Genomic DNA, 19,520 nt, shown 5'->3' with positions numbered 1-19,520 from the left:
CGAGACCTGAGAAACCCCAGAACCAGGGCCCCGGTCCTTATCAGCAAAGCTCAGATTTGGCTCTCTAATAACTAGAATTTTTAGATAAATCCCTCCTCTCTTCTTTTTTTTTTCATTATGCTGACCTGTTTCTCTTGCCTATTGTACCCCTACTTTCCTTAGTCCTTCTCCTGACTGTCAGCATGACGGGAATGTTGTCAGAATCCAATTCTGACTGGATCAGGAAGAAATTTGCAGGAAAGAGACAAGGCAGGTCAGTTCTGATAGTTATTCCTTCTCAGCCTCAGAGTGTAGGATCGGGAAGAGGATTAGGGTCAGGGAGAGGAGTGAGACTGGGTACCTTTAAGGTGGCCTCTCTAGCTACAGGTACTTGGCAAGAATGGGGACCAAGGTGGATATGGAATGGATATGGGTCAGTCATGCAGAACCAGCGGCTTAACTACCAGATCAGACAGGAATAAGGCAAAAACTCTCAGCATATAAAAGCTCTCCCTCTGGGCTCTTATAATTTATTATGCAGGACACTGGGTTCACACCATCCCTAATTCACTCAGGATGCAATTACAGAACAGAAAACTAAATTATTTTAGAGTAAGAAATACAAATAGCATAATCTAGAACCAGAGTCAGTGCTCAAAAATATTGAAGTAAATTGAAACAAAAATCCTATAATAATGTTGATTCAGTTTGATTATTCATTCCCAACCAGTCTTGGCCTAATTTTCCATGGAAATGTTTGAGAAATGTTATCAGCTTTGTCTGCTTTATTCAATAGTAATAAGTATTGATTGGGCATCTGCTGTGGGTCAGATACTGCACTAGACTCTAGCAATACCATGTTGAACTACAAAGAGGAACCCTCTTCCCAGAAGGACCTTACAGTTTATTAGAGAAGTCAAATGAGAAGTCCATTAAAATATACAGTAATGAGTGCAAGGGCAGGCACGGAGCAGGACATTATCATATTAATTAGTGCTCCTTATCAATTAATGTTTCATTGGGAGATATACTCCCAGGGCAGCAAGTGTTAGGGGGAGGGAGCAATAAGGCAGGGAAAGAGACAAAGCAAATCTAAGGAGGACTCCTGAGCCCATCACAGCTTAAGGAAGGACACAGACCATTGCTTAGTCCTGCAAATGTCTTCGGATACTTCCCAGGAAACCACTGGTCCTCAGAGCAGCCCTTTGTGGTGAGAAAGGAAGAGCAAACGGCCTGCTGGATCCCTCGTATCTGTCGTCTCTAATGCAGCGATGCCACTAGTGTGTGGAATGAAGTCCCAGCTCCTCTGACCAACGCCTGGAGGAGCCGCGTCCCACATCCAGTGGCCCAGGGCTTTATCTGAGCTCAAAAATGAGGAAGGAGCCAAAGTCTCTTCAGGGTCAGTACTTTTTTAGGGTCTCCGACACATTATAGAATGCTCAGTTAAATTTGGATTTTAGATAACCAATGACAATTTTTTCTTACAATAAGTGTGCCCCAAATATTGCATGGGACATACTTATACTAAAAATTATTTGTTGTTTATCTGAAACTTATATCGAGTAACACCATCCTCTCGTTGAGCCTGGGGCAAGAGGAGACTCTGCCGGAGCCCAGATCTCTCCCGGGTGGGAAGCCGAGCCGTCTTGGAGGTGAGGGGATGGGGGGACGACCCGCAACTCCCCATTCCTGTCTCCCCCTCCAGTAAACGCCATTCTGCTTCTGTCTCTAGGAACTTGCTTATTCCAGATGCCTCTTATCCATGGAATCAAACAATATTCATCCTTTTGGGTCGGTCTAGCCCCAATATTGACAGGCCTCAGTTGCTGACGTAACATAATTTCTGGGAGGTGGATTCTTGTCAGCTTCAAATATAAACTAGATGTCCCTCCTAAATGGATTGTCTCGTCCTGTTTTTTTCTATCACCTTGGGACCTTATGGGTCTCTCCTCTGCCATTGACTGTTCTGGACTCTCATTAATAGAGTTCTAAGACTGCATGTTTCTTGCATTCATTCATTTATTCATTTAATCTTTCATGTATTGACTATCTAATAGGGGCCAGATGTTCTTCTAGGCAAGACTGGTGTTCAGTGACCGGGTTGCGAAAATACTTAAATATTGTCTTCTTGTAGGTTAACACGTGCATCTTCAAGCCCATCAGATGCCCTATCCACGCTTATCCCTGCCCTGAAAACCCTTGAAGTTCCCCGTGATCTATCAATAAAATAATTGGCCTAGCAAAAGGCCTCTAGGCCCCTCACACTGTGGTCCCCATGCATTCTGACTAGTCAATAAATGGGATAGACATAGTTACGCCCTGACAGGACTTCCAGGTGGGTGGGCATCTAAGCCGCCCACCTTCTCTTGCTCGTATCTGATCTATAACTTCACTGTCATGATGGCCACAGCACAGAAGTACAATCTCAGCCACAAGAGGATCAAACAGACGGTTTGGGCTTCGTTGAAGCAAAAGTCTTCTAAGAATCAGAACTGATCATGGACAGGAGGTGGGGAGCCACCCTTCCCTGGAGGCACACAAGCAGAGTTTGAGTGACCCATTTGCAAAACCGTATAGGAGAAAGACTCAAGTCTCAGCCTGGGCGCGGGTCCTTTCCAATCATGGGATTCTATATTTCTATGATTCTAAATTGGGGGTCAGTAAACAACAAAAATCCAGCCCTCACCTGTTTTTATAAATTAAGATTTATTGGAACACAGCCATGCCCATGCATTTACATGGCATCTACTTTTGTACTACAGTGGCAGATTTGAGTAGTGACTATGGACACCATTTGGTTGCAAAGCCTAAAATATTTACTAGCTGGCAATTTACAGGAAAAGTTTTCAACCCCATTCTAAAAGACTCCTAGGATGAATCTTTGATGAAGCAACTAATCAGTTCTAATTAACCTGAGTTATTAATCCAGACGCAGTTACTATCAGTTCTTTAAAGAGATGCGTGTCTTTGTTTAGGATATTAGTAAAAAAATACTCGGGTGGTCCCACTGAGTCCCTATGGCTTCCCATGCTGTCAAATAGGTGACCAGGGAAAAACTGAGCTCCTGAGATGCTCTAACATGCCTTTCCCCTCATTCCCACCCTGTAAGGATTGACCCAGAGTCAACCTGAGGACTGCAGCGACAAGCTCAGCAAAGCTGAAAGCTGATATACCTTGATCTTCTACCTGGGTCATAGAGAGGTTTACATGGGTGATTGTAGTCGATCTGCTTAACAACTTCGTCTATAACATAGAGGTAGATGCTGTTGTTTGTGGTTCACCATTGAGAAGATGAAGGCTTAGGGAGACTCCAGAATTTGTCCAGAGTCACATATGGATGGAGCCAGGGTGTTGCCTAAATTTCCGTTCTGAAAACTCTATTTCACATCTGTGTTTGTCAGTCTAGTAGCTGAGATATTTTGAGTGGCTATATAAAGTAGAACAAATTCTGTAAACTGAAAGACCTACTCCCCAGTCAATGCTCTTAATTTCTTATTTAAAACACACACTCTCTCTCTCTCTGACACACACACACACACACACACACACACACACACACACACACACACGAGACAATAGGAATATTTCAATGGAAGACCCCAAATTCCCAATTCCATGCAATTTTAAAGAACCACCTCACCTCACTCACTTGTTTTTTACCTTAACCTATTCATGGCTATTTCAGGTAGAAAGAAAAATGGTGGTAATTTTTACTTTGTCTCTGTTTAAAGTCCATCCAAGATCCTATGGTACAAGAGGGAAAGATCGAGCGTTAGATAGGTTTTGTGTTACCCAATAATGAAATACATATAGAAATATGAACTCTGCTAGCAGTTAACCCAGAGAGGTCCCATGCCAGTTACTTCTTTTGCTCAAATCATCCCCAAAGAGGAAGTTACAGGACAGGAAAGACGTGGGGACTGAGAAGTGAGGACAGAGGAGAAAACCCACTGTGCTTCCAGTCCTGTCCTGTGCCAAGGCTCTGTGCCGAGCTGAGATGAGCTGAACGAGAGACGACCAGAGGCCCTCTTCGTTCTAGGCCAACGTCAGCGGGAAACCTGAAGGCCCACGGGGAGCGGAAACGGGTTGGTCCGCACCACTTCGTCTCTGTGGAACTCGCCTTGGAGGGTAGACGGAGAGGGACAGGCGGCTCCAAGGGCCGGCTCGGTCAACCAGACTCTTAAAAGAGCATTAAATCGGACACTGGTGACTCCAAAAATGGCGCTTACTCTGGGGGTCTGACATATAACAGAGGATTAATAAGTGTTTACGTAATGGATGGATGAACTAGACTTCCATTAGAACGTCTCGGAGGACCGTGTTGAGAACGACACCGACATAGCCTCAGAGCCGGGTGGAAAGGAAGCTCGTGACTGAGGAGTGATGTCTGCTGTGAGGTGGAAGGGGGAGGGAGGCCTCGAGGCTAATTCGCGGCCACAATAGGATTTCTTTCTTCTCTAGTGCAGTGGATGCATCATCACCTTAAATCACAGACTGGTATCTTTCTAACCTAAATATGGAAATGACAAAGAGAAAAAAAAAAAGGAGCAGAAAGGGAATAGTTGATGAAGAGAAAAAGAATTAGGAAAATTGGGGAGAAAAGGTGTTACTAGAAGAAGAAATAAAATGGCGTAAGGCTGGCTTTTAATTCCCACGCAGAATTTCACATGGACCTTCTGTTTTTACACACAAAATTAAAAGGAGTCAAGAAATCCCTGTGTTCTTATTTTTGTGGCCACAAACAACCCTGATGGGAAGAATAGCCTTTGAAGGGAAAAAGCTGACAAAGCAACTCGGAAAAGATCAGGTCAAGAATCAACAGTTCGGAAAAGAAAATGTTGTCACTTTGTTTTTGTTGCTGCTGTTGTTGTTATGATTTTTCAAATGAAACTTATGGGGCGACATTGGTTAATAAAATAATGTAGGTTTCAAGTGTACAATTTTGTAATACCTCATCTCTATATCTCATTGTGTGTTCACCAATTGAAGGCAAATCTTCTGTCTGTCACTCTGTTAACTGATACCTCCTAAATTTTCTAGAACCAAGTTTATCCGGGGTAAATAAAAGGCACAGTTCTCTGATCTATTTAGTGATTTGATTATTGGTCCGTTTTCAGACTGGTTTCCTAGACTCCTGCTAAAGAATTAAGCACACCCAGCTGTACATCCTTGCCCCAAGCCCGTTTCAGACCGCAGGTGAAATGCAGAAGTGGGGACCACCTGGACCAGACCCAAGCCCGCAGAGAAATGAATCTGAGGCCTGAATCACGGCTTAGCCCTGCATGAGATGGTGCCACGAGGCGGCCCGTGCTCAAACTGAGAAAGAAAGCAGACGTGGGACTTCCCTCTTGCCTCTTTTTGGAGGAAGTGAAACTACAGTTCTGCAACACAAATGAATAAATACCTCTTGTGAAAAAGTTGTGTTTTTCTTCTAGAGACCAGAGTTCAGTTTTCAGACCCGGGCCCAGGAATGTGTCATCTGAGAGTGTGCGATCGCAAATGTCATTTCAATACAAGAAAACGTTGAGAAAATCACTGGTGAGCAGAGTGAACGGTGGGGGCAGCTTTAAGGTGGGCCAAAGCCCCCATCGTTCACACGTCTCCTTCACTGTTTCCTTGGGAACTGAAAAGAGAACTTCCTTGAGCACAGCAATCAAAGAGTCACAGGCTTCGGATCATTTCGGGTATATGAAAATTCCAGAAATAATTCGCTTTTTTGAGTTATATTTAGTGCCGGTTATTTTCCTGAGTGCTAAAGGGACGATTACCCAGTACTCACCCCTATATTTGGTACTTAGCTGATTCTCAGTAAAAATTTGTCAATTGAGTAAAGACACGTTCATGATTGAAAGCTCAAAAAAAAATATGGAAAAGTAAGAGGAAAATATTTAAATAATTCATAAAACCTACCAACCAGATAATAATTACTGTCAATGGGTTGTTGTATATGCCTCCAGTCACATGTATATCTGTACACGGCTGAGATCATGTTGAGTATATATCATGCTTTTTTCACTCAACATTATGGCATAAGAATTTCTCATGTTATTAAAATCGAACACATAACTATGGTGACTGTAAATAAAACACTTTGTCAGAGGGATGCAATGTCCTTTTATTCTTGTTAGCTCGTGTAACTATTTTAAATTGTTTGCTGTGACAAAAAAATGAAAAGGAAGGCTGTCCGACAAAACGACAGCAGCTGGGTGTTTCCAGACCCGGGGACGCCTCAGTACAGGATGAGCGATATTTGCCTTGCTAATTTTCTCATTGCGGAAGAGTGAGTTCTCAACAGGGTTTATTAAAGAAGAAAACAATGGGTGAGAAATCGTTAGCATGTCTTCAGAACAGTCTAAGTGAGAGAGTTTTCTGATTCTAATGAACTAGCCCAGAAACGGTTTCAAGAAAAGTGTGTGAATATTTCAAAGACTTACTGGAAGTACTAAAAGGCATTTGACTCTAGTTTTTCTAATTCTCGGATTATGCTACTGAGCTACACATTCATAACTAACCGATTTGTAAATTAGCTAGGACATCTCGTTCAGAGGCTTGCCTCTCCGGCCAAGGACGAGCTGGATACTGGTTCATGAATTAATCCTTCTCGAGTGTAAGTGAATTCCCAAAGCATGGCAACCAAAACATGAAAAGACCCAGAAAATGGGTATGTCTGAGTTTATGGAACACAGTATAATTATTATTTTAATAGTAACTAGTGAAGCTCAGCCTGGGAAGCTAGGCAACTGGCTCCGTTATTTCAGAAAACGCTGCAAGTTGCATCTGTGGCAATCTAGGGTAATTCAATTCCTTGAAACCGTTTTTCCAGGATGGGTACAGGTGATAGTGTAGTGATACTTGGGAATCGAAGCACGACTTTTCCAATCTCGGCACCGCATCTGGTTTATGGTATGATTGGAGGCGCCATGAGGGTGCAACGGGGAGCTTTGTTAAGTCACCTGGATTCCCTGGCTACCCCTAAAGGTACTGAGATGCACCCGAGTGTCCCAAAGACCTGACAGAGCTTCGGTCAATCCTGATATTAGATCAACGGGGCCTGGAAGCTCTATGCTAAATTACAGGGTCTAATGCCCTAGCATAAGAACACTAATGAAAATTCACGAAATTGTGTTCTAATGATGTAACAGATGAATCGATGCTTTAAACAAAAATTGAGCAATAAAGAGCCGTATTCTTCTTTATGCACCTATGCTGATTACATGCACTTAAATGAATGACGGAATGAAGAATTAAGGGTATAACATCGGGTACCAAATTATTGCCAGCCACGCACATGCACACATGCGCGCGCACGCACATGCACACACACACGGTGTATGGAATGTGTGTATATATATATATATACATAGTCTTTGTCCACAGCCTGGTTTTGGTAGGTCAAAATCTAGGTTACAGTGTGGATCTTCTCTTCGCTTGTACATCTCTTTTGGAAAGAAAGCAACACCACAACGTGGGGCCCCTGGCCTCACCCCGACGCTGAGGACAACGCAGGCGGAGGTACCCAGCGTATCCTCTCCAGGTCCCTTCCACTCTGCCCCAGATAACGCCATCCCCACAGCCGGACTATCAGGGCTTATAACGAGGAAACTCCACAGGAACCCGTGTCTAAGATTGTCACTCCTTCCTTCCATGTGAGCAACCTTCACCCTCAGGTGCACGGGAAACCCATGACGTGGCCTCGACCTACCTCTAGCCTAGGTGTGGTGAAGCAGGGCATCTCCGCTCACTGCTGCATCTGCAGTGTGAGGAAACAGGTATCGGAGTTCCGGGAAAGCTGTGAGGGAAGATTCGAGACATCGACAGCATGACCAAAGCAACACCAAAGCTTTCTTTCAAAGCCGAAAGCGCGTGCGGGGAAGCAGGTGGCGTGTGGTTGTACTTTTGTGCCCACTACTGCTGTAGCGAAACTGACCGGGGCCGCGGAGAGGCGGGGGACTCGTAGGGTCGTTGGGCGTTAAGGATGTAGGGCTGCATTTGCACATCTGGCACAAAATAATTTTTTCAAAGTGCTGGTAGACCTTAGTATTTCAACCGACTCTTACTTCCCCATTTCGCAATGAGATTTACCTAAAGAGGAACCAGTAGATTTAGGAGAACTATTGAATTTTGTGTGTGTTTCAGCAACTACTTTCTTTCACATTGGTTCAGTCTGCACCAAGCTCCCTGGCCGCTGCGTGGAACCAGCCAGCGGCTGGGGCTGTCTGCACCATGAACAGCCTCGGCGGTGCCGTCCTCTTCTGGGCAGTGGCAGCCTGGGCTAAAACAGAACAGCCTCTGGGAGAGAGAGATGAGGCTGGGTTTCAAAAATGCAAGAAAGACCTAAAGCTACCTGTCCTGGAAGTCTTGCCTGGAGGGGGCTGGGATAATCTGCGGAATGTGGACATGGGCCGGGTGATGGACTTGACTTACACCAACTGTAGGACCACAGAGGACGGGCAGTATATCATCCCCGATGAGATCTTCACCATCGCCCAGAAAGAGAGCAACCTGGAGATGAACTCGGAGATCCTGGAATCCTGGGTGGACTACCAGAGTGTCACCTCCTACTCTATCAACGCGGAGCTCTCTCTTTTTTCCAAAGTCAACGGCAAGTTCTCTCCTGGCTTCCAGAGGATGAAGACCCTTCAAGTGAAGGACCAAGCTGTGACCACTCAGGTGCAGGTAAGAAACCTGATCTACAGGGTCAAAATCAACCCCACTTCAGACCTAAACCAGGAGTTTAAGAAGTTGCTCGTAGACATCTCCGACCGTCTGGAGAACAACCAGACCCGGATGGCCACCTACTTGGCAGAACTCCTGGTCCTCAACTATGGCACCCACGTCATCACCAGTGTGGATGCGGGGGCTGTCCTCATTCAGGAGGACCACATCAGATCCTCCTTCCTGCAGGACAGCGAGAGCAGCCGGAGCACAGTGACCGCCTCGGCCGGACTTGTCTTTCTTGACATTGTGAACTTAAAGTTCGAGGAGAACTACACCTCACAGAACGCCTTCACCAAGAGCTACCTCTCCAACCGAACCCACTCCAGGGTGCAAAGCATCGGTGGACTTCCCTTCTATCCAGGCATCACCCTCCAGGCCTGGCAGCAGGGCATTGCCAACCACCTGGTGGCCGTGGATCGCTCCGGCCTGCCTCTGCATTTCTTCGTCAACCCTGACATGCTGCCCGACCTGCCAGGGCCCTTGGTGAAGAAGTTGTCTAAGACGGTGGAAAACGCTGTCAGACGCTACTATGCGTTCAACACCTACCCCGGATGCACAGACCATAACTCGCCCAACTTCAATTTTCAGGCCAACTCTGATGATGGCTCTTGCATGGGGAAGATGACCAACGTCTCCTTTGGTGGGGTTTATCAAGAATGTACCCAGCTCTCGGGGAATGAGGCCGTCCAAGTCTGCCAAAACTTGGAGCAGAAGAATCCTCTCACTGGTGGCTTCTCCTGCCCCTCGGGCTACAGCTCCACCCGCCTGCTGTCTCAGGTCCTGGAGGAGGGCTACAACAGCCTGGAGTGTCGGCGGAAGTGCACCCTCCTCGTCTTCTGCAAGACGGTGTGCGAAGACGTGTTCCGAGTGGCAAAGGCGGAATTCAGGGCTTTCTGGTGCGTGGCCAATGGCACCGTCCCAAACGCCTCGGGACTCCTTTTCGGGGGGCTCTTCAGCTCTAAGAGCATTAACCCTTTGACGAACGCACAGTCGTGCCCCGCTGGCTACATTCCACTGAGACTCTTTGAAACCCTCAAGGTATGTGTCTCTCAGGACTACGAGCTGGGATTTCGGTTTTCGGTCCCCTTCGGTGGGTTCTTTAGCTGTGCCGTGGGGAACCCGCTGGTGGATTCTGCCATATCCAGAGACTCAGGGGCACCTGCTCCGAAAAAGTGTCCTGGGGGCTTCAGCCAACACCTCGCCCTCATCAGCGACGGCTGCCAAGTGTCCTACTGCGTCAAGTCCGGGCTTTTTACAGGAGGGTCTCTGCCCCCTGCCAGGCTCCCTCCTTATACCCGGCCGCCTCTCATGAGTCAGGCTGCCACCAACACTGTCATGGTGACTAACACTGAGACTTCGAGCTCCTGGATAAAAAACCCCCAGACCAACCAGTGGAAGCTCGGCGAGCCGCAGGAACTGCGCAGGGCCATGAAGGTCCTCCACGAGGACGGGGCCGGCCTGTCGGGAGGAGCGGCTGCCGGGGTCACCGTGGCGGCCACCACTGTCCTGGCAGTTGCCATTGCCCTGGTCATCTACGGCACCCGAAAGTACAAGAAGAGGGGATACCAGGTGATCGAGGACGAGAGACGAGGTTTGGTTTCTGGCGCCGCGGACACAGGAGAGCCCGCCGAGGCCGCCCAGCCTGCCCTGCCCGCCGAGCAGGAGCAGAGTCCGGCCTGAACCCCTCCCAGAAGCCGTTTCACTTCCCCGCAGAGCTTCAAGCATCTTTCCTTCCTTCTCTCTCCGTTTCTGCCTTCTTAACTACTGAAGTGGCAGGTGCAACAGGTATCACTTCGTGACTTCTTTGGGTCTCTGGGTCAGGAAGTTCATAGAGCTACACGGACAAGTTTGGGGCTGGGTTTGGGGAGCCGTTGTGACTTTCTAAGCAAAGTCATCTCGGGGACTAAAACGTGAAGGCAGTGTCTTTTTTTCTTTGTGCACCAGTAATTATCTTCACCTGAATGCATACACATAAAAGCAGAGGAGAAAGTTGACAGTTGAATTTGGAAATGAGGCATTTATTTAATCAGAGGTCAGTTTCCAATTCACGAGCTTTCAGAATCCACTTTCAAGTGTTATCCTCCTACTTTGTTTGTTAAAAGTATGTCCTACTCCTGGAGGCTGACAGAGCCCCCAGAAGGCAGAAAGTCCTGCCTGACCCAGCTTGTCAGCTTTGAGGGCTCTGTGTTGATGGGCTGGGTCACCTCCTCTCGGTCACCTCAGCATCGTCTGAACAGAAAACTGTCGCTTATACCAAGCCCATGTTTTCCAACTTCCCCCAATTTAAGATTTTCTTAGATCAGACCACTCTTGGACTTTGGACTAGAGTCATAAAGTCCTCAGAAAAATATTTCCACTTGTAAACTTCTATTAGGATGTCAAGGGAGAAGGGGTAGGTTGTAGAAAAGGAGTAAGTGAAGTGAGGATAAAAACTGGAGAAGATTCCGGCGTTCAGAGGAAATTGGAGCTCTTACCCACAGCCAGCTACCTGGCTTCTTCCTCTTAGCCAAACGAGGCAAAGAAAGGAGCGTAGATCTGGATGGATTAACCCTGACAGCTTTCTGGTCTGCGCTGCCAAAGCACAACCCTTTCGTCCTCCATGAGTGGCCCTTGTCCTTCCTGACTCACACACACACACACACACACACACACACACACGCACACACGCCCCATTCCGACATGAAGTCTGAATTTTCCTGAGGGTGGGAGACAAGGAAAAAAAGCAAGAAGTCAGAGAAGCTCACACCTAAGTTTTTCATTCTCCCTAAAACCAGAACAGAGTAGACTTCAGTTACGTGCCCTACCTTTATTTTTTTTCCAACAGAAAGGGGGCCGACATGATCAAATCTATATTTTTAAATGACATACTTCTTTCAGTTCCAAGTCGATTTGCCTGGGGCACCTAACAGGACACATGATTGTCACCTGACACCTGGAGGCTTCGCCCGGTTCTAATACCACCCTCACCCAATTGTAATTCTCAGGGTGAATGTATTCATGTTCCTCCACCACATTTTTTAAGTTATGTATTTCTTTGCCAAATCAAGTGTCATTAGTGAGTGATCTTCTGTGAAGGATAATTTGTCCTCTCGTTAATATTGTCAGTCAAGAGCTTAGGTTGACACTAGGTCCTTCTTCAGGGAGGAGCTGCCGGAAGTATCCCGGCCTGTGGGAAGAGGGCGAGGAGACTCCTCCTTCACCTCCCACTGGGACACAGAGGAGGGGAGGGAGTCACAGGATGGGAGCCCGGCTCCGGCCCAGGCGGGCACACCAGTGTCCGCAGCCCCTTCGGCGAACCCCTCCACTGCAAGCATTAAAATGTTCTCTGAAACCTCTGGGTGTTTCGTGGGCAAGTTTCAGCCACACTAACCACTTTTCTGCAAATACCGACTTTCCCATGAATTCTTTGAAGATGACGGAGTCAGACCAAGGAGAGCCGTGGGCTCCCAAGGCTTTTAACGGGTCAACTACCCAGGGAAATGGAAACGTTTTTCACGAACTTGTATTTCGACTGACAAAATCACGCATAACTATGCCTTACACTGCGTACTTAAGGAACACCTGGTCCGAAATCAGAACGTGGGAGCTTGCATTGCGCATTGATTGATTAAGTCCTTTATCACCAGGTAGAAACCGGAGAGGACAGTTCCCAGGCTCTGCTTCCAGGACTGGGGCGGGGGGGGGGGGGGAGCAGGGGGTCTGTGGAAAGGCTCCCCCACTTCCAAGGAAAACCACACTCTGTGGACACTCAGAAATAGAGACACACTTGGGGAACGAAGGTGACTTTGGAATATCAGAACTTTATTTTCATGTTCTCAGGATGGTCAATACTAAAACTTTTTTTTTTTTTTTTTTTTTTTTTTAAAAACAGCAGCTTGGAAACTGTTGGAAATACACCCTAGTGTGGTCAGGTGAAGGGACTTTAAGAAGCGAACACTCACGGGGTTGCAAAGGTCTTTTATGCCACAGATTCATCTAGTTATTTCCCTTGCCACGTGGTCTGTTTTCTTTAGAAGAACAAGAAGTCAAACCAGGTCGCTTGGTCAAACGTGTGGGTGGAAAAGATGTGAAAAAAAGAGAGAGGGAGAATAAAGGGATTCCCCCCACCCCATCCCGTGGAAGAGCTTGTGGTTGCTGACAGACTCAGGGAGGTACCCCAACTTCTTCACAGGTGGGGGCCCTGCAGAAAGCGGAAGGTCGACAGCAGTTCGTGGTTGTTCGGTTGCCGTTTATTGTTCTGCACATACACCTCATGAGCACCAGGTGGCGATGTCCTCCCACAGAGCAACACCAAGGACTTCAAAACACACCAGCTAACAAGGATTTACATGATCAGGGCATACACCTGCCCCCTCCCAGAAACCCGCCCCCAGTCAAATGCCAGCGACCACAGACAGGGAAAGGGGCCAGAGCCCTTTCTCGTACCACGCGGGGACTTCCCCCCAGTCCTCTCATGCACACGACTGCGACGCCAGGACGAGTACTGCCGACCAAGTATGACACAACAGCGAAGTCCAGATTTTACAAAAAAACAAAACAAAACAAAACAAAAAAGTGGGGGAAAGGGATGGAAACACAGAGGTACACACGACCGCGTACACACACTTGACCCTTAAGGGATGGGCATCTGACAGTCTGTCTCCAGTCCCATCTGCCATCCCTGGAGACGCAGGGAGGGGGAACCTGGGCAGCTGGTGCCGAGACTGTGAGAGGGAAGGCGTGGACTTCCTTGCAGGAGCCAGAGCACTCAGCAAGGCGTCCGATGGGGGGGGGGGGGCGCCCTGTGCCGGGGTGCTGGGTGCACAGGGCCTCTGGGGGGGTTCTCCCCGAACCCGGGACTGTGCCTTTCCAGGTTGGCACAAGAGAAAGGGCAAAGGAACGCCTCCCCGCTCGGCTGGCACAGTGTTAGCAAGGGAATTCGAGATTCCTTCTGCCCAGAAAGTCCCGTAAGATGATGAGGTAGCCCCTGCTGAGCATCCTCAGGAGGAAGAGATGCGGCCGCAGTCACGACCAACATCCCGAGGGAGAGGCCTGAAGGTATGAAGACTTAGTCTCAAAGTGGCCCTGCCCCTGGCACACAGCTCGGGGGCCCCTCCCCCACCCACGCCTCCTCCTGCCTGAGGCAGGAAATCAGCCTCGCCCCGCTGCCCAGGGACACCAGTTGTCAAGGCACATCTGCCTGGCTTCTTCCCTGCCTCCGCCCGCACAGGGTGTGTTTCTCCTGTTCCTCAGTCCACTTCTTCGTGCCCGTGGGCGGGATCCCAGCAGACCTTGGATGAGGGGGCTGAAGGCGGGGCCTGCCCTCAGCCTCCCCCACGATCTCTGGTGCATGGTAGCCTGGCGGAGGGCACGGGGCGTGGCATTAAACACTGCAGGGGTGGCTCTTTCGTCGAGTCCAGGCACCTCCTTCCCCGACGGCAGGGAAGCACCCCGTGGTGCAGTGAACTTGGGACCATCCTCCTGGTCTGCTGGTGACATAGAATGGCTGTGACTGACAAGAAGAGACGGGAGCTAACGCGGCAGACACGCGCCTTCCCATCAGAGCTCCCTCTGCTGGAGCCGATTACTGTCCCCGTAGGAAAGGCTCAGCACCAGCATGTCCCGAGGACAAGGGTGACACTCGGGCGAAAACAGCAGGCAGCTGTGAGGCTAGTTCTCAGGAAAGCCTGGTCCCCGCTTCTAACTTAAGTACCATTCGTGAAGGTTCTTTTGTTTCCATTTCTCTAGCATCCAAAACCTTCCACGTATTATGAAATATATATGCATATATATACGTCGAACCCCCAAAACATGAGGTATATAAATTCAAATGGGTGTCTAGAGGAACGTCCTCTAGACACATAGTTCAAAGAACCCACTTTCAAAGGGGGAATCGGGTTTCCCTTCTTAACCTCCCATCTCTCCTCCCTGATCCCCAATCCATCGCTTAATGGGAGTCACAGGCAAGAAGACTGTGGGGGAGGGGATAGTCAGGGTCTTGGACTGGACCACAGGGTGGTCTTCACCCTATTACAAAAGAGCTAAAGCGGCCCTGTCCTCACTCCGGGTCACTCTGCAGGGGACAAGGGAGATGAGGGGCCAGCACGGCCTCTGGGCTCAGATTTGCGAATTTGCATGGACACAGATCGAAGACCTCGGAGACACGAGACTGGCTGGAGGCTGGCTCAGATCCAGTCTTGAAAGAGATATAAAAAGGGGTCAGTCCAGCCCTCACCGTACGCATCTCCCCAGACACAGGACCCAAGTTTACTGCGGGACGGGGTGGGCCAAGGGCGAGAGAAGTTAAGGGACCACGGCCCGGCTGTGTGATCCCCATTAGAACTGGGGTTTGACATCTTGCAAAACAGCGTGTGGGAACGTGATGGGAGCCTCCTCCAACCCGGCCCAGAGGTGCACGCGCACACACACACACACACACACACGCGCGCGCACGCGCACGCACACACAGATGGCACAGAGCCCAGCGCGGGCTCCACTCACAGTGACTTGATGAGACTCATGGAATCTTTGAGCTGGTCGGGATGCGTTGGGAAGAAGGCTATGGGCTCCTCTCCCTGAGGGCAGTTCAGATGCTAAGTGGGATGCAGGCTCTGGTCCGATCAGAGGGTGGCACCACGGGACGCCACCCGGAGAGGAGTCCCAGAGCCCGGCCATCCACACGAGAGAACCAGACGTCTCTTTGGACAGGGAGTGGGGAGTGGGGAGGACCCGGAGAAGCCCAGAACTACCGTGAGAGCCGTGCGCGCTCCCAGAACTCTCTGCCTCTCTGATGATGCTCTTGGCAAGAAGCGATTCCTCGTCGTACACCGAGGCATCGGTTTCTGATGTCACAGCAGTGTAGCGGTTCACCCCTTTGCCCCCCAACCTTGCACAGTGAGAGCTCCTCACCTCCGGTGGAGGAGAGAAAAGCAGAAACTCCACTCTCAAAGCAGAGCGGAAGCAGCAAGAAGCCAGCCGAGGCAACGGACCTCGGGCTTCACGGGGCCAGGGTGTGGCCCGCCCACGCACTGTCCACACCTCAGTGCGCTCGCCATGGCCCCCGCTCCGGGGGCGAGGGGTGAGGGGCGGTGTTCTCGCCAACCCAGCACCGAAACGCCACGGGAACAGACCAGGGATGGGCCCCGTCCCATGTCCCCTTTGTGGTGGATGGTTTATGAATGATGTCCCCTCACTCCGCCTGGCTCCCCCACTGTGGCTGGAAGGAGTAAGGATGGAGACAGGACAGGAGGAGACATGAGGGAGTTGGGAGGGCAGGACACCGACTTCTACCTTGACTCTCCCCACTTCCTGTCCTGCAGCCCCCACAGCCCCACCCCCCAAAGCCCGTGCAGCTCAGTCCTTCTCCTGGGCAGTGCTGTCCTCAGAAATGCCCTGGGCGGCCAGTTCAGCCAGCACGTTATCCAGGTAATTGGCATCTGGGTAGCCGTGGCCAGTGAGGTTGGAGCCAAACTCTGTCTTGTGGTGCACCTCATTCCAGATGACGGTGTCCGACTCGCCCGTGGTGCTGGAGGTCCCGATGGCGAAAATGAGGCGGCGGTCCCAGGCCACCAGCAGCAGCTTCAGAACCTATGAGAGGAGAGGCAGGAGATCCAAGTCAGATGTTCAGTGTCGGGCAAAGACTGTCCCTTGGATGGCAGACCGTCCTCCCAAGGGCCCCGCCCCTTCCTGCGTCCCTATGCCCTATGCGGCACTGGGCATGGACAATGTGGATGTGGAGTCAGGGACCGGCACGGAAGCCGTGGCTCTGTCACCAACGAACCGTGTGACCCTGGACAAGTTCTAGCGCCGCTCTGAGCTTCAGTCTCCTTATTTATAAAACGGCAGCGGTACGATCTGCCTCTAACGGTTGTGAGCGCGTGAGCAGGTGCCACAGGAAAAGCCCGTGAGAAGTAGCGTCAGGCGCACACACGACTCGACACACGTTAGCTACCGACATCACGGGCTGCATTTTAAAAGACAGGATCTAGGAGTTCGAGGCATGTCCGATCTGGGGCCTTTCGAAGCCGTGCCCTCCGCCTCCGCCTCCACCTGGATGTGGTAGTAATTCACCCACAGCTAAAGCCGTGGCATCTTTCTCCAATGTCACGGTTGAAATGCTGTGACCTCTTCACGGCTACTTCCTATTAATTTTCTCATCTGCTTCTCACAACCCCCTTTGGAAGCAGGCCTGGCAGGTGCTATTATTGCCTGTTTTACACGTGAGGCCCAGAGCAGTGTTTATATATATATATATATATATATATATATATATATATATATATATATGTATGTTTGTTGAGCAAGACAAATAAATACTTAATGCCCTGGTCAGCGCGAAGAAGGCATCTGATAAAAATGCAAACCGAACGCTCGTAAGCGTGGCGTGGTCCGGAGGCGGGGAACAGGAACGGGAGCAGACTCTAACATCATGAGCCACCGTTCCCTGCCCCAGAACACTGCTCCGCAAGCCTTAAGGTGCCGTCGGATCACCTGGGACCTTGTTAAAATGAACTAGGTTCAAAGGCTCTGCAATTCTATCAAGCTTCTAGATGTTGCCACAGGTGCCGATCCCAGCGAAGCAGCAAAAAAAAAACCAAAAAAAAAACAAAAAAAAAACCCGAAAGAAAAGATCCTAAAATAGGTGAATTATTGCCGCTCATATCTAGGAGAGGAGAAGGCCAAAGCCCCACCCCCACCGACCTACAAAAACAGTTCTAATCACACCCACTCTTACCTCTGCATGACTCGACCATGACCTTGTTACCACGGGCATCTGGAGTTAAGAGGGACCCAGTTCTCGTTAGCCTGTGCCACCCAGGGAGCGAATCTAGGGGCCCTGGCACAGAAGTAAAGAACCCGACGCCCCGCTCTTACTTTTCTCCCTTTCTCGCTGTCTGGAAGGTAGCAGTGTCGCGGGAAGCCACGGGCGCTGAAGCTCTTCCCAGGATTCGGGTGTTCCGGCCCCTGAAAGCAGAAAGAAAGCAAGCGAAGGGCATTTACCAAAGTATTTCTGATGAGGGGATGCGGGCCGTGCCTAGCTCAAATAATGATGACAAGGATAATGGCCGTAGAGTCTAGACAAGAGAGCAGAGCCAAGAAACAGGCGGAGCGGTTTAACATAAGCCCTTTGGAGTCCTCAGACCTGGGCTCGAACCCGGAGTTGTCACCTCCCAGCCATGATCACCTGATCACCGGAGCCTCCTCTCCGGGCGTGGGTCCCCACCCCTGAAATAGGGCGGATGTGGAATTCCCATCTGAGAAGCTGTTACGAATGTTAAGTGAGCAGGAAGCCTGCGGCAAACTAAGGGCTCAGCAAAAGTTTGTCATCCAGGCATCCTCCATTCTGTTTTGTTTTACAAAAGAGGAAAACTGCTCACCCTCAGAGGGAAAACGACTTCCTTCCGTGGTGTTACTGGCTTTGCCAAAACTTAAGGTTTCCCCCGGCACATTCTGGGCTTTTTACACCACACGGCTCAGAATAATGTGAGCCAAGAGCCCGGCAGTCACAGTTACCCGAAGCGTTCTTGTGCATTTTCTCCTTTGTCTTCATGGGTTCTTGTTGGCCTTCCTGTTTTTCAATACGGGTTCGCGACTAAAAATCCTCTAACGTCATTTCAGCTGTCATCACCCCTTCCTATTAAGCAGTCTCAGGCCGCTGGGTGGGGATGAACTTGAAGCAGCATTTAGCCACAAATCAGGCTTCCTAGTCAGGGTCTAGAATGGCCCACAGGCCCCTTTGAGAAATTCGTGAAAAGCGAAGGGTTTTTTACCCTGCACACGAATGTCTGCCTACAGTTTCCGAACACCCCCAATTCCCTCCACATCTGTAGAGCCCTATTTTCAAGCTCCTTCTGGATGAAACCGTAATACTGATAATTCCATGCTTGTCCGGGCACCTGCTCACACAGGTGATCGGTACGTGTGTCCTGGCTGAATAAATGAATGAGCAAATGCACGGATCAATGAATGATAAACCTGCAAGGAAATGGAGATTTTTTCAATGTCTGTTATTATGAATCATGGTTGCAAATTTTTTTTTTTTTTTTAATTCTGTGATTTTAATTTTTAAAAAATTTTTTTAATGGTTCAAGATCACCTCCGGTTTGGCAAAGTGAACAGCATGAAAAGTGCCGTGGGCTGTGGGAGAAGGGGAAGGACCCCGTGAGCGAGAGCCGAGCGAGGCAACAGCATCTTCTTCCCGGAGTGGAGAGGCGGACCGGCCTCCGGCGACATCGGCCGCGTCTGCAGCATCCCCAGGGCCCGCGGCTGCGTCCCAGCCCGGCTACGGGCTGAAGGGCCAGTTCGGCCCACGGCTCTGCCTGCTCCTCTCTTGCCTGCAACTCGTCTGTCGTGCATCCAGCACAGACGCCTGCCTGGCGCGGACCCAGCAAGGCTGCGAGGGCCTGGCACCTAGCTGCTCCGAGCAGTCACGACTCTGCCTCAGCCCGGCTCTGGGTTTCTCCCCTAGGGAACTGTTCTCTGCAATGAGGGCCGAGCGCCACGGTCTGATGCCTCACGGAAGCACGAGCTTCCAGTGGCCTGAGAAAGGGCAATGACATTGTGACCTTGACCGGGGAGGCCCCAGAGGAAGCACTCCCCCATGGCCCTTTAACACCGCCACCTCTCTCCTTTGCAACTCTGTTGTCTCCCTTTGCTCAAAACACTCTCCTCCGTTTCTCTACGCCTTTCAAGGCTCCCCTGGTGACTGCCCTGCCACAGAAAGTCTCCTTGTACCCTGTAGTCACACAGACACAGGCCGTCTTCCCTGCCCTGACAAGTGGGGTGCTCCAACAATGATGGTGACCAGGTACTGAGCACTGTGGTACTGTGCCTGGTACCCCAAC

The 19,520-nt window shown here is 49.9% G+C and overlaps 2 protein-coding genes across 4 annotated transcripts in view; one reads left to right on the top strand and one right to left on the bottom strand.

Annotated features, from left to right (window-relative positions):
- The first annotated feature begins 8,085 nt into the window (after nt 1–8,085).
- On the top strand, nt 8,086–12,555 carry MPEG1 (macrophage expressed 1). Its single transcript, XM_016119011.2, has one exon. The coding sequence runs from the start codon at nt 8,203–8,205 to the stop codon at nt 10,375–10,377; it is 2,175 nt and encodes a 724-aa protein (XP_015974497.2). The 5' UTR covers nt 8,086–8,202; the 3' UTR covers nt 10,378–12,555.
- Nucleotides 12,556–12,904: 349 nt separating this feature from the next.
- Nucleotides 12,905–19,520, bottom strand: part of DTX4 (deltex E3 ubiquitin ligase 4) — a 30,060-nt gene continuing 23,444 nt past the window's right edge. For all 3 annotated transcript variants that reach the window (XM_036220539.1, XM_016119013.2, XM_016119012.2), the window contains 2 exons: nt 17,551–17,640; nt 12,905–16,263 (listed from right to left, as the gene is read on the bottom strand). In XM_036220539.1, the coding sequence (XP_036076432.1) occupies nt 16,030–16,263; nt 17,551–17,640 (324 nt within the window). In that variant the 3' untranslated portion in view covers nt 12,905–16,029. The remainder of the gene's footprint in view (nt 16,264–17,550; nt 17,641–19,520) is intronic.

Source organism: Rousettus aegyptiacus, unplaced genomic scaffold (genome assembly GCF_014176215.1).
Source record: "Rousettus aegyptiacus isolate mRouAeg1 unplaced genomic scaffold, mRouAeg1.p scaffold_m13_p_5, whole genome shotgun sequence".
Classification (NCBI taxonomy): Eukaryota; Metazoa; Chordata; class Mammalia; order Chiroptera; family Pteropodidae; genus Rousettus; species Rousettus aegyptiacus.
This window is presented reverse-complemented; position numbering and strand designations above follow the sequence as displayed.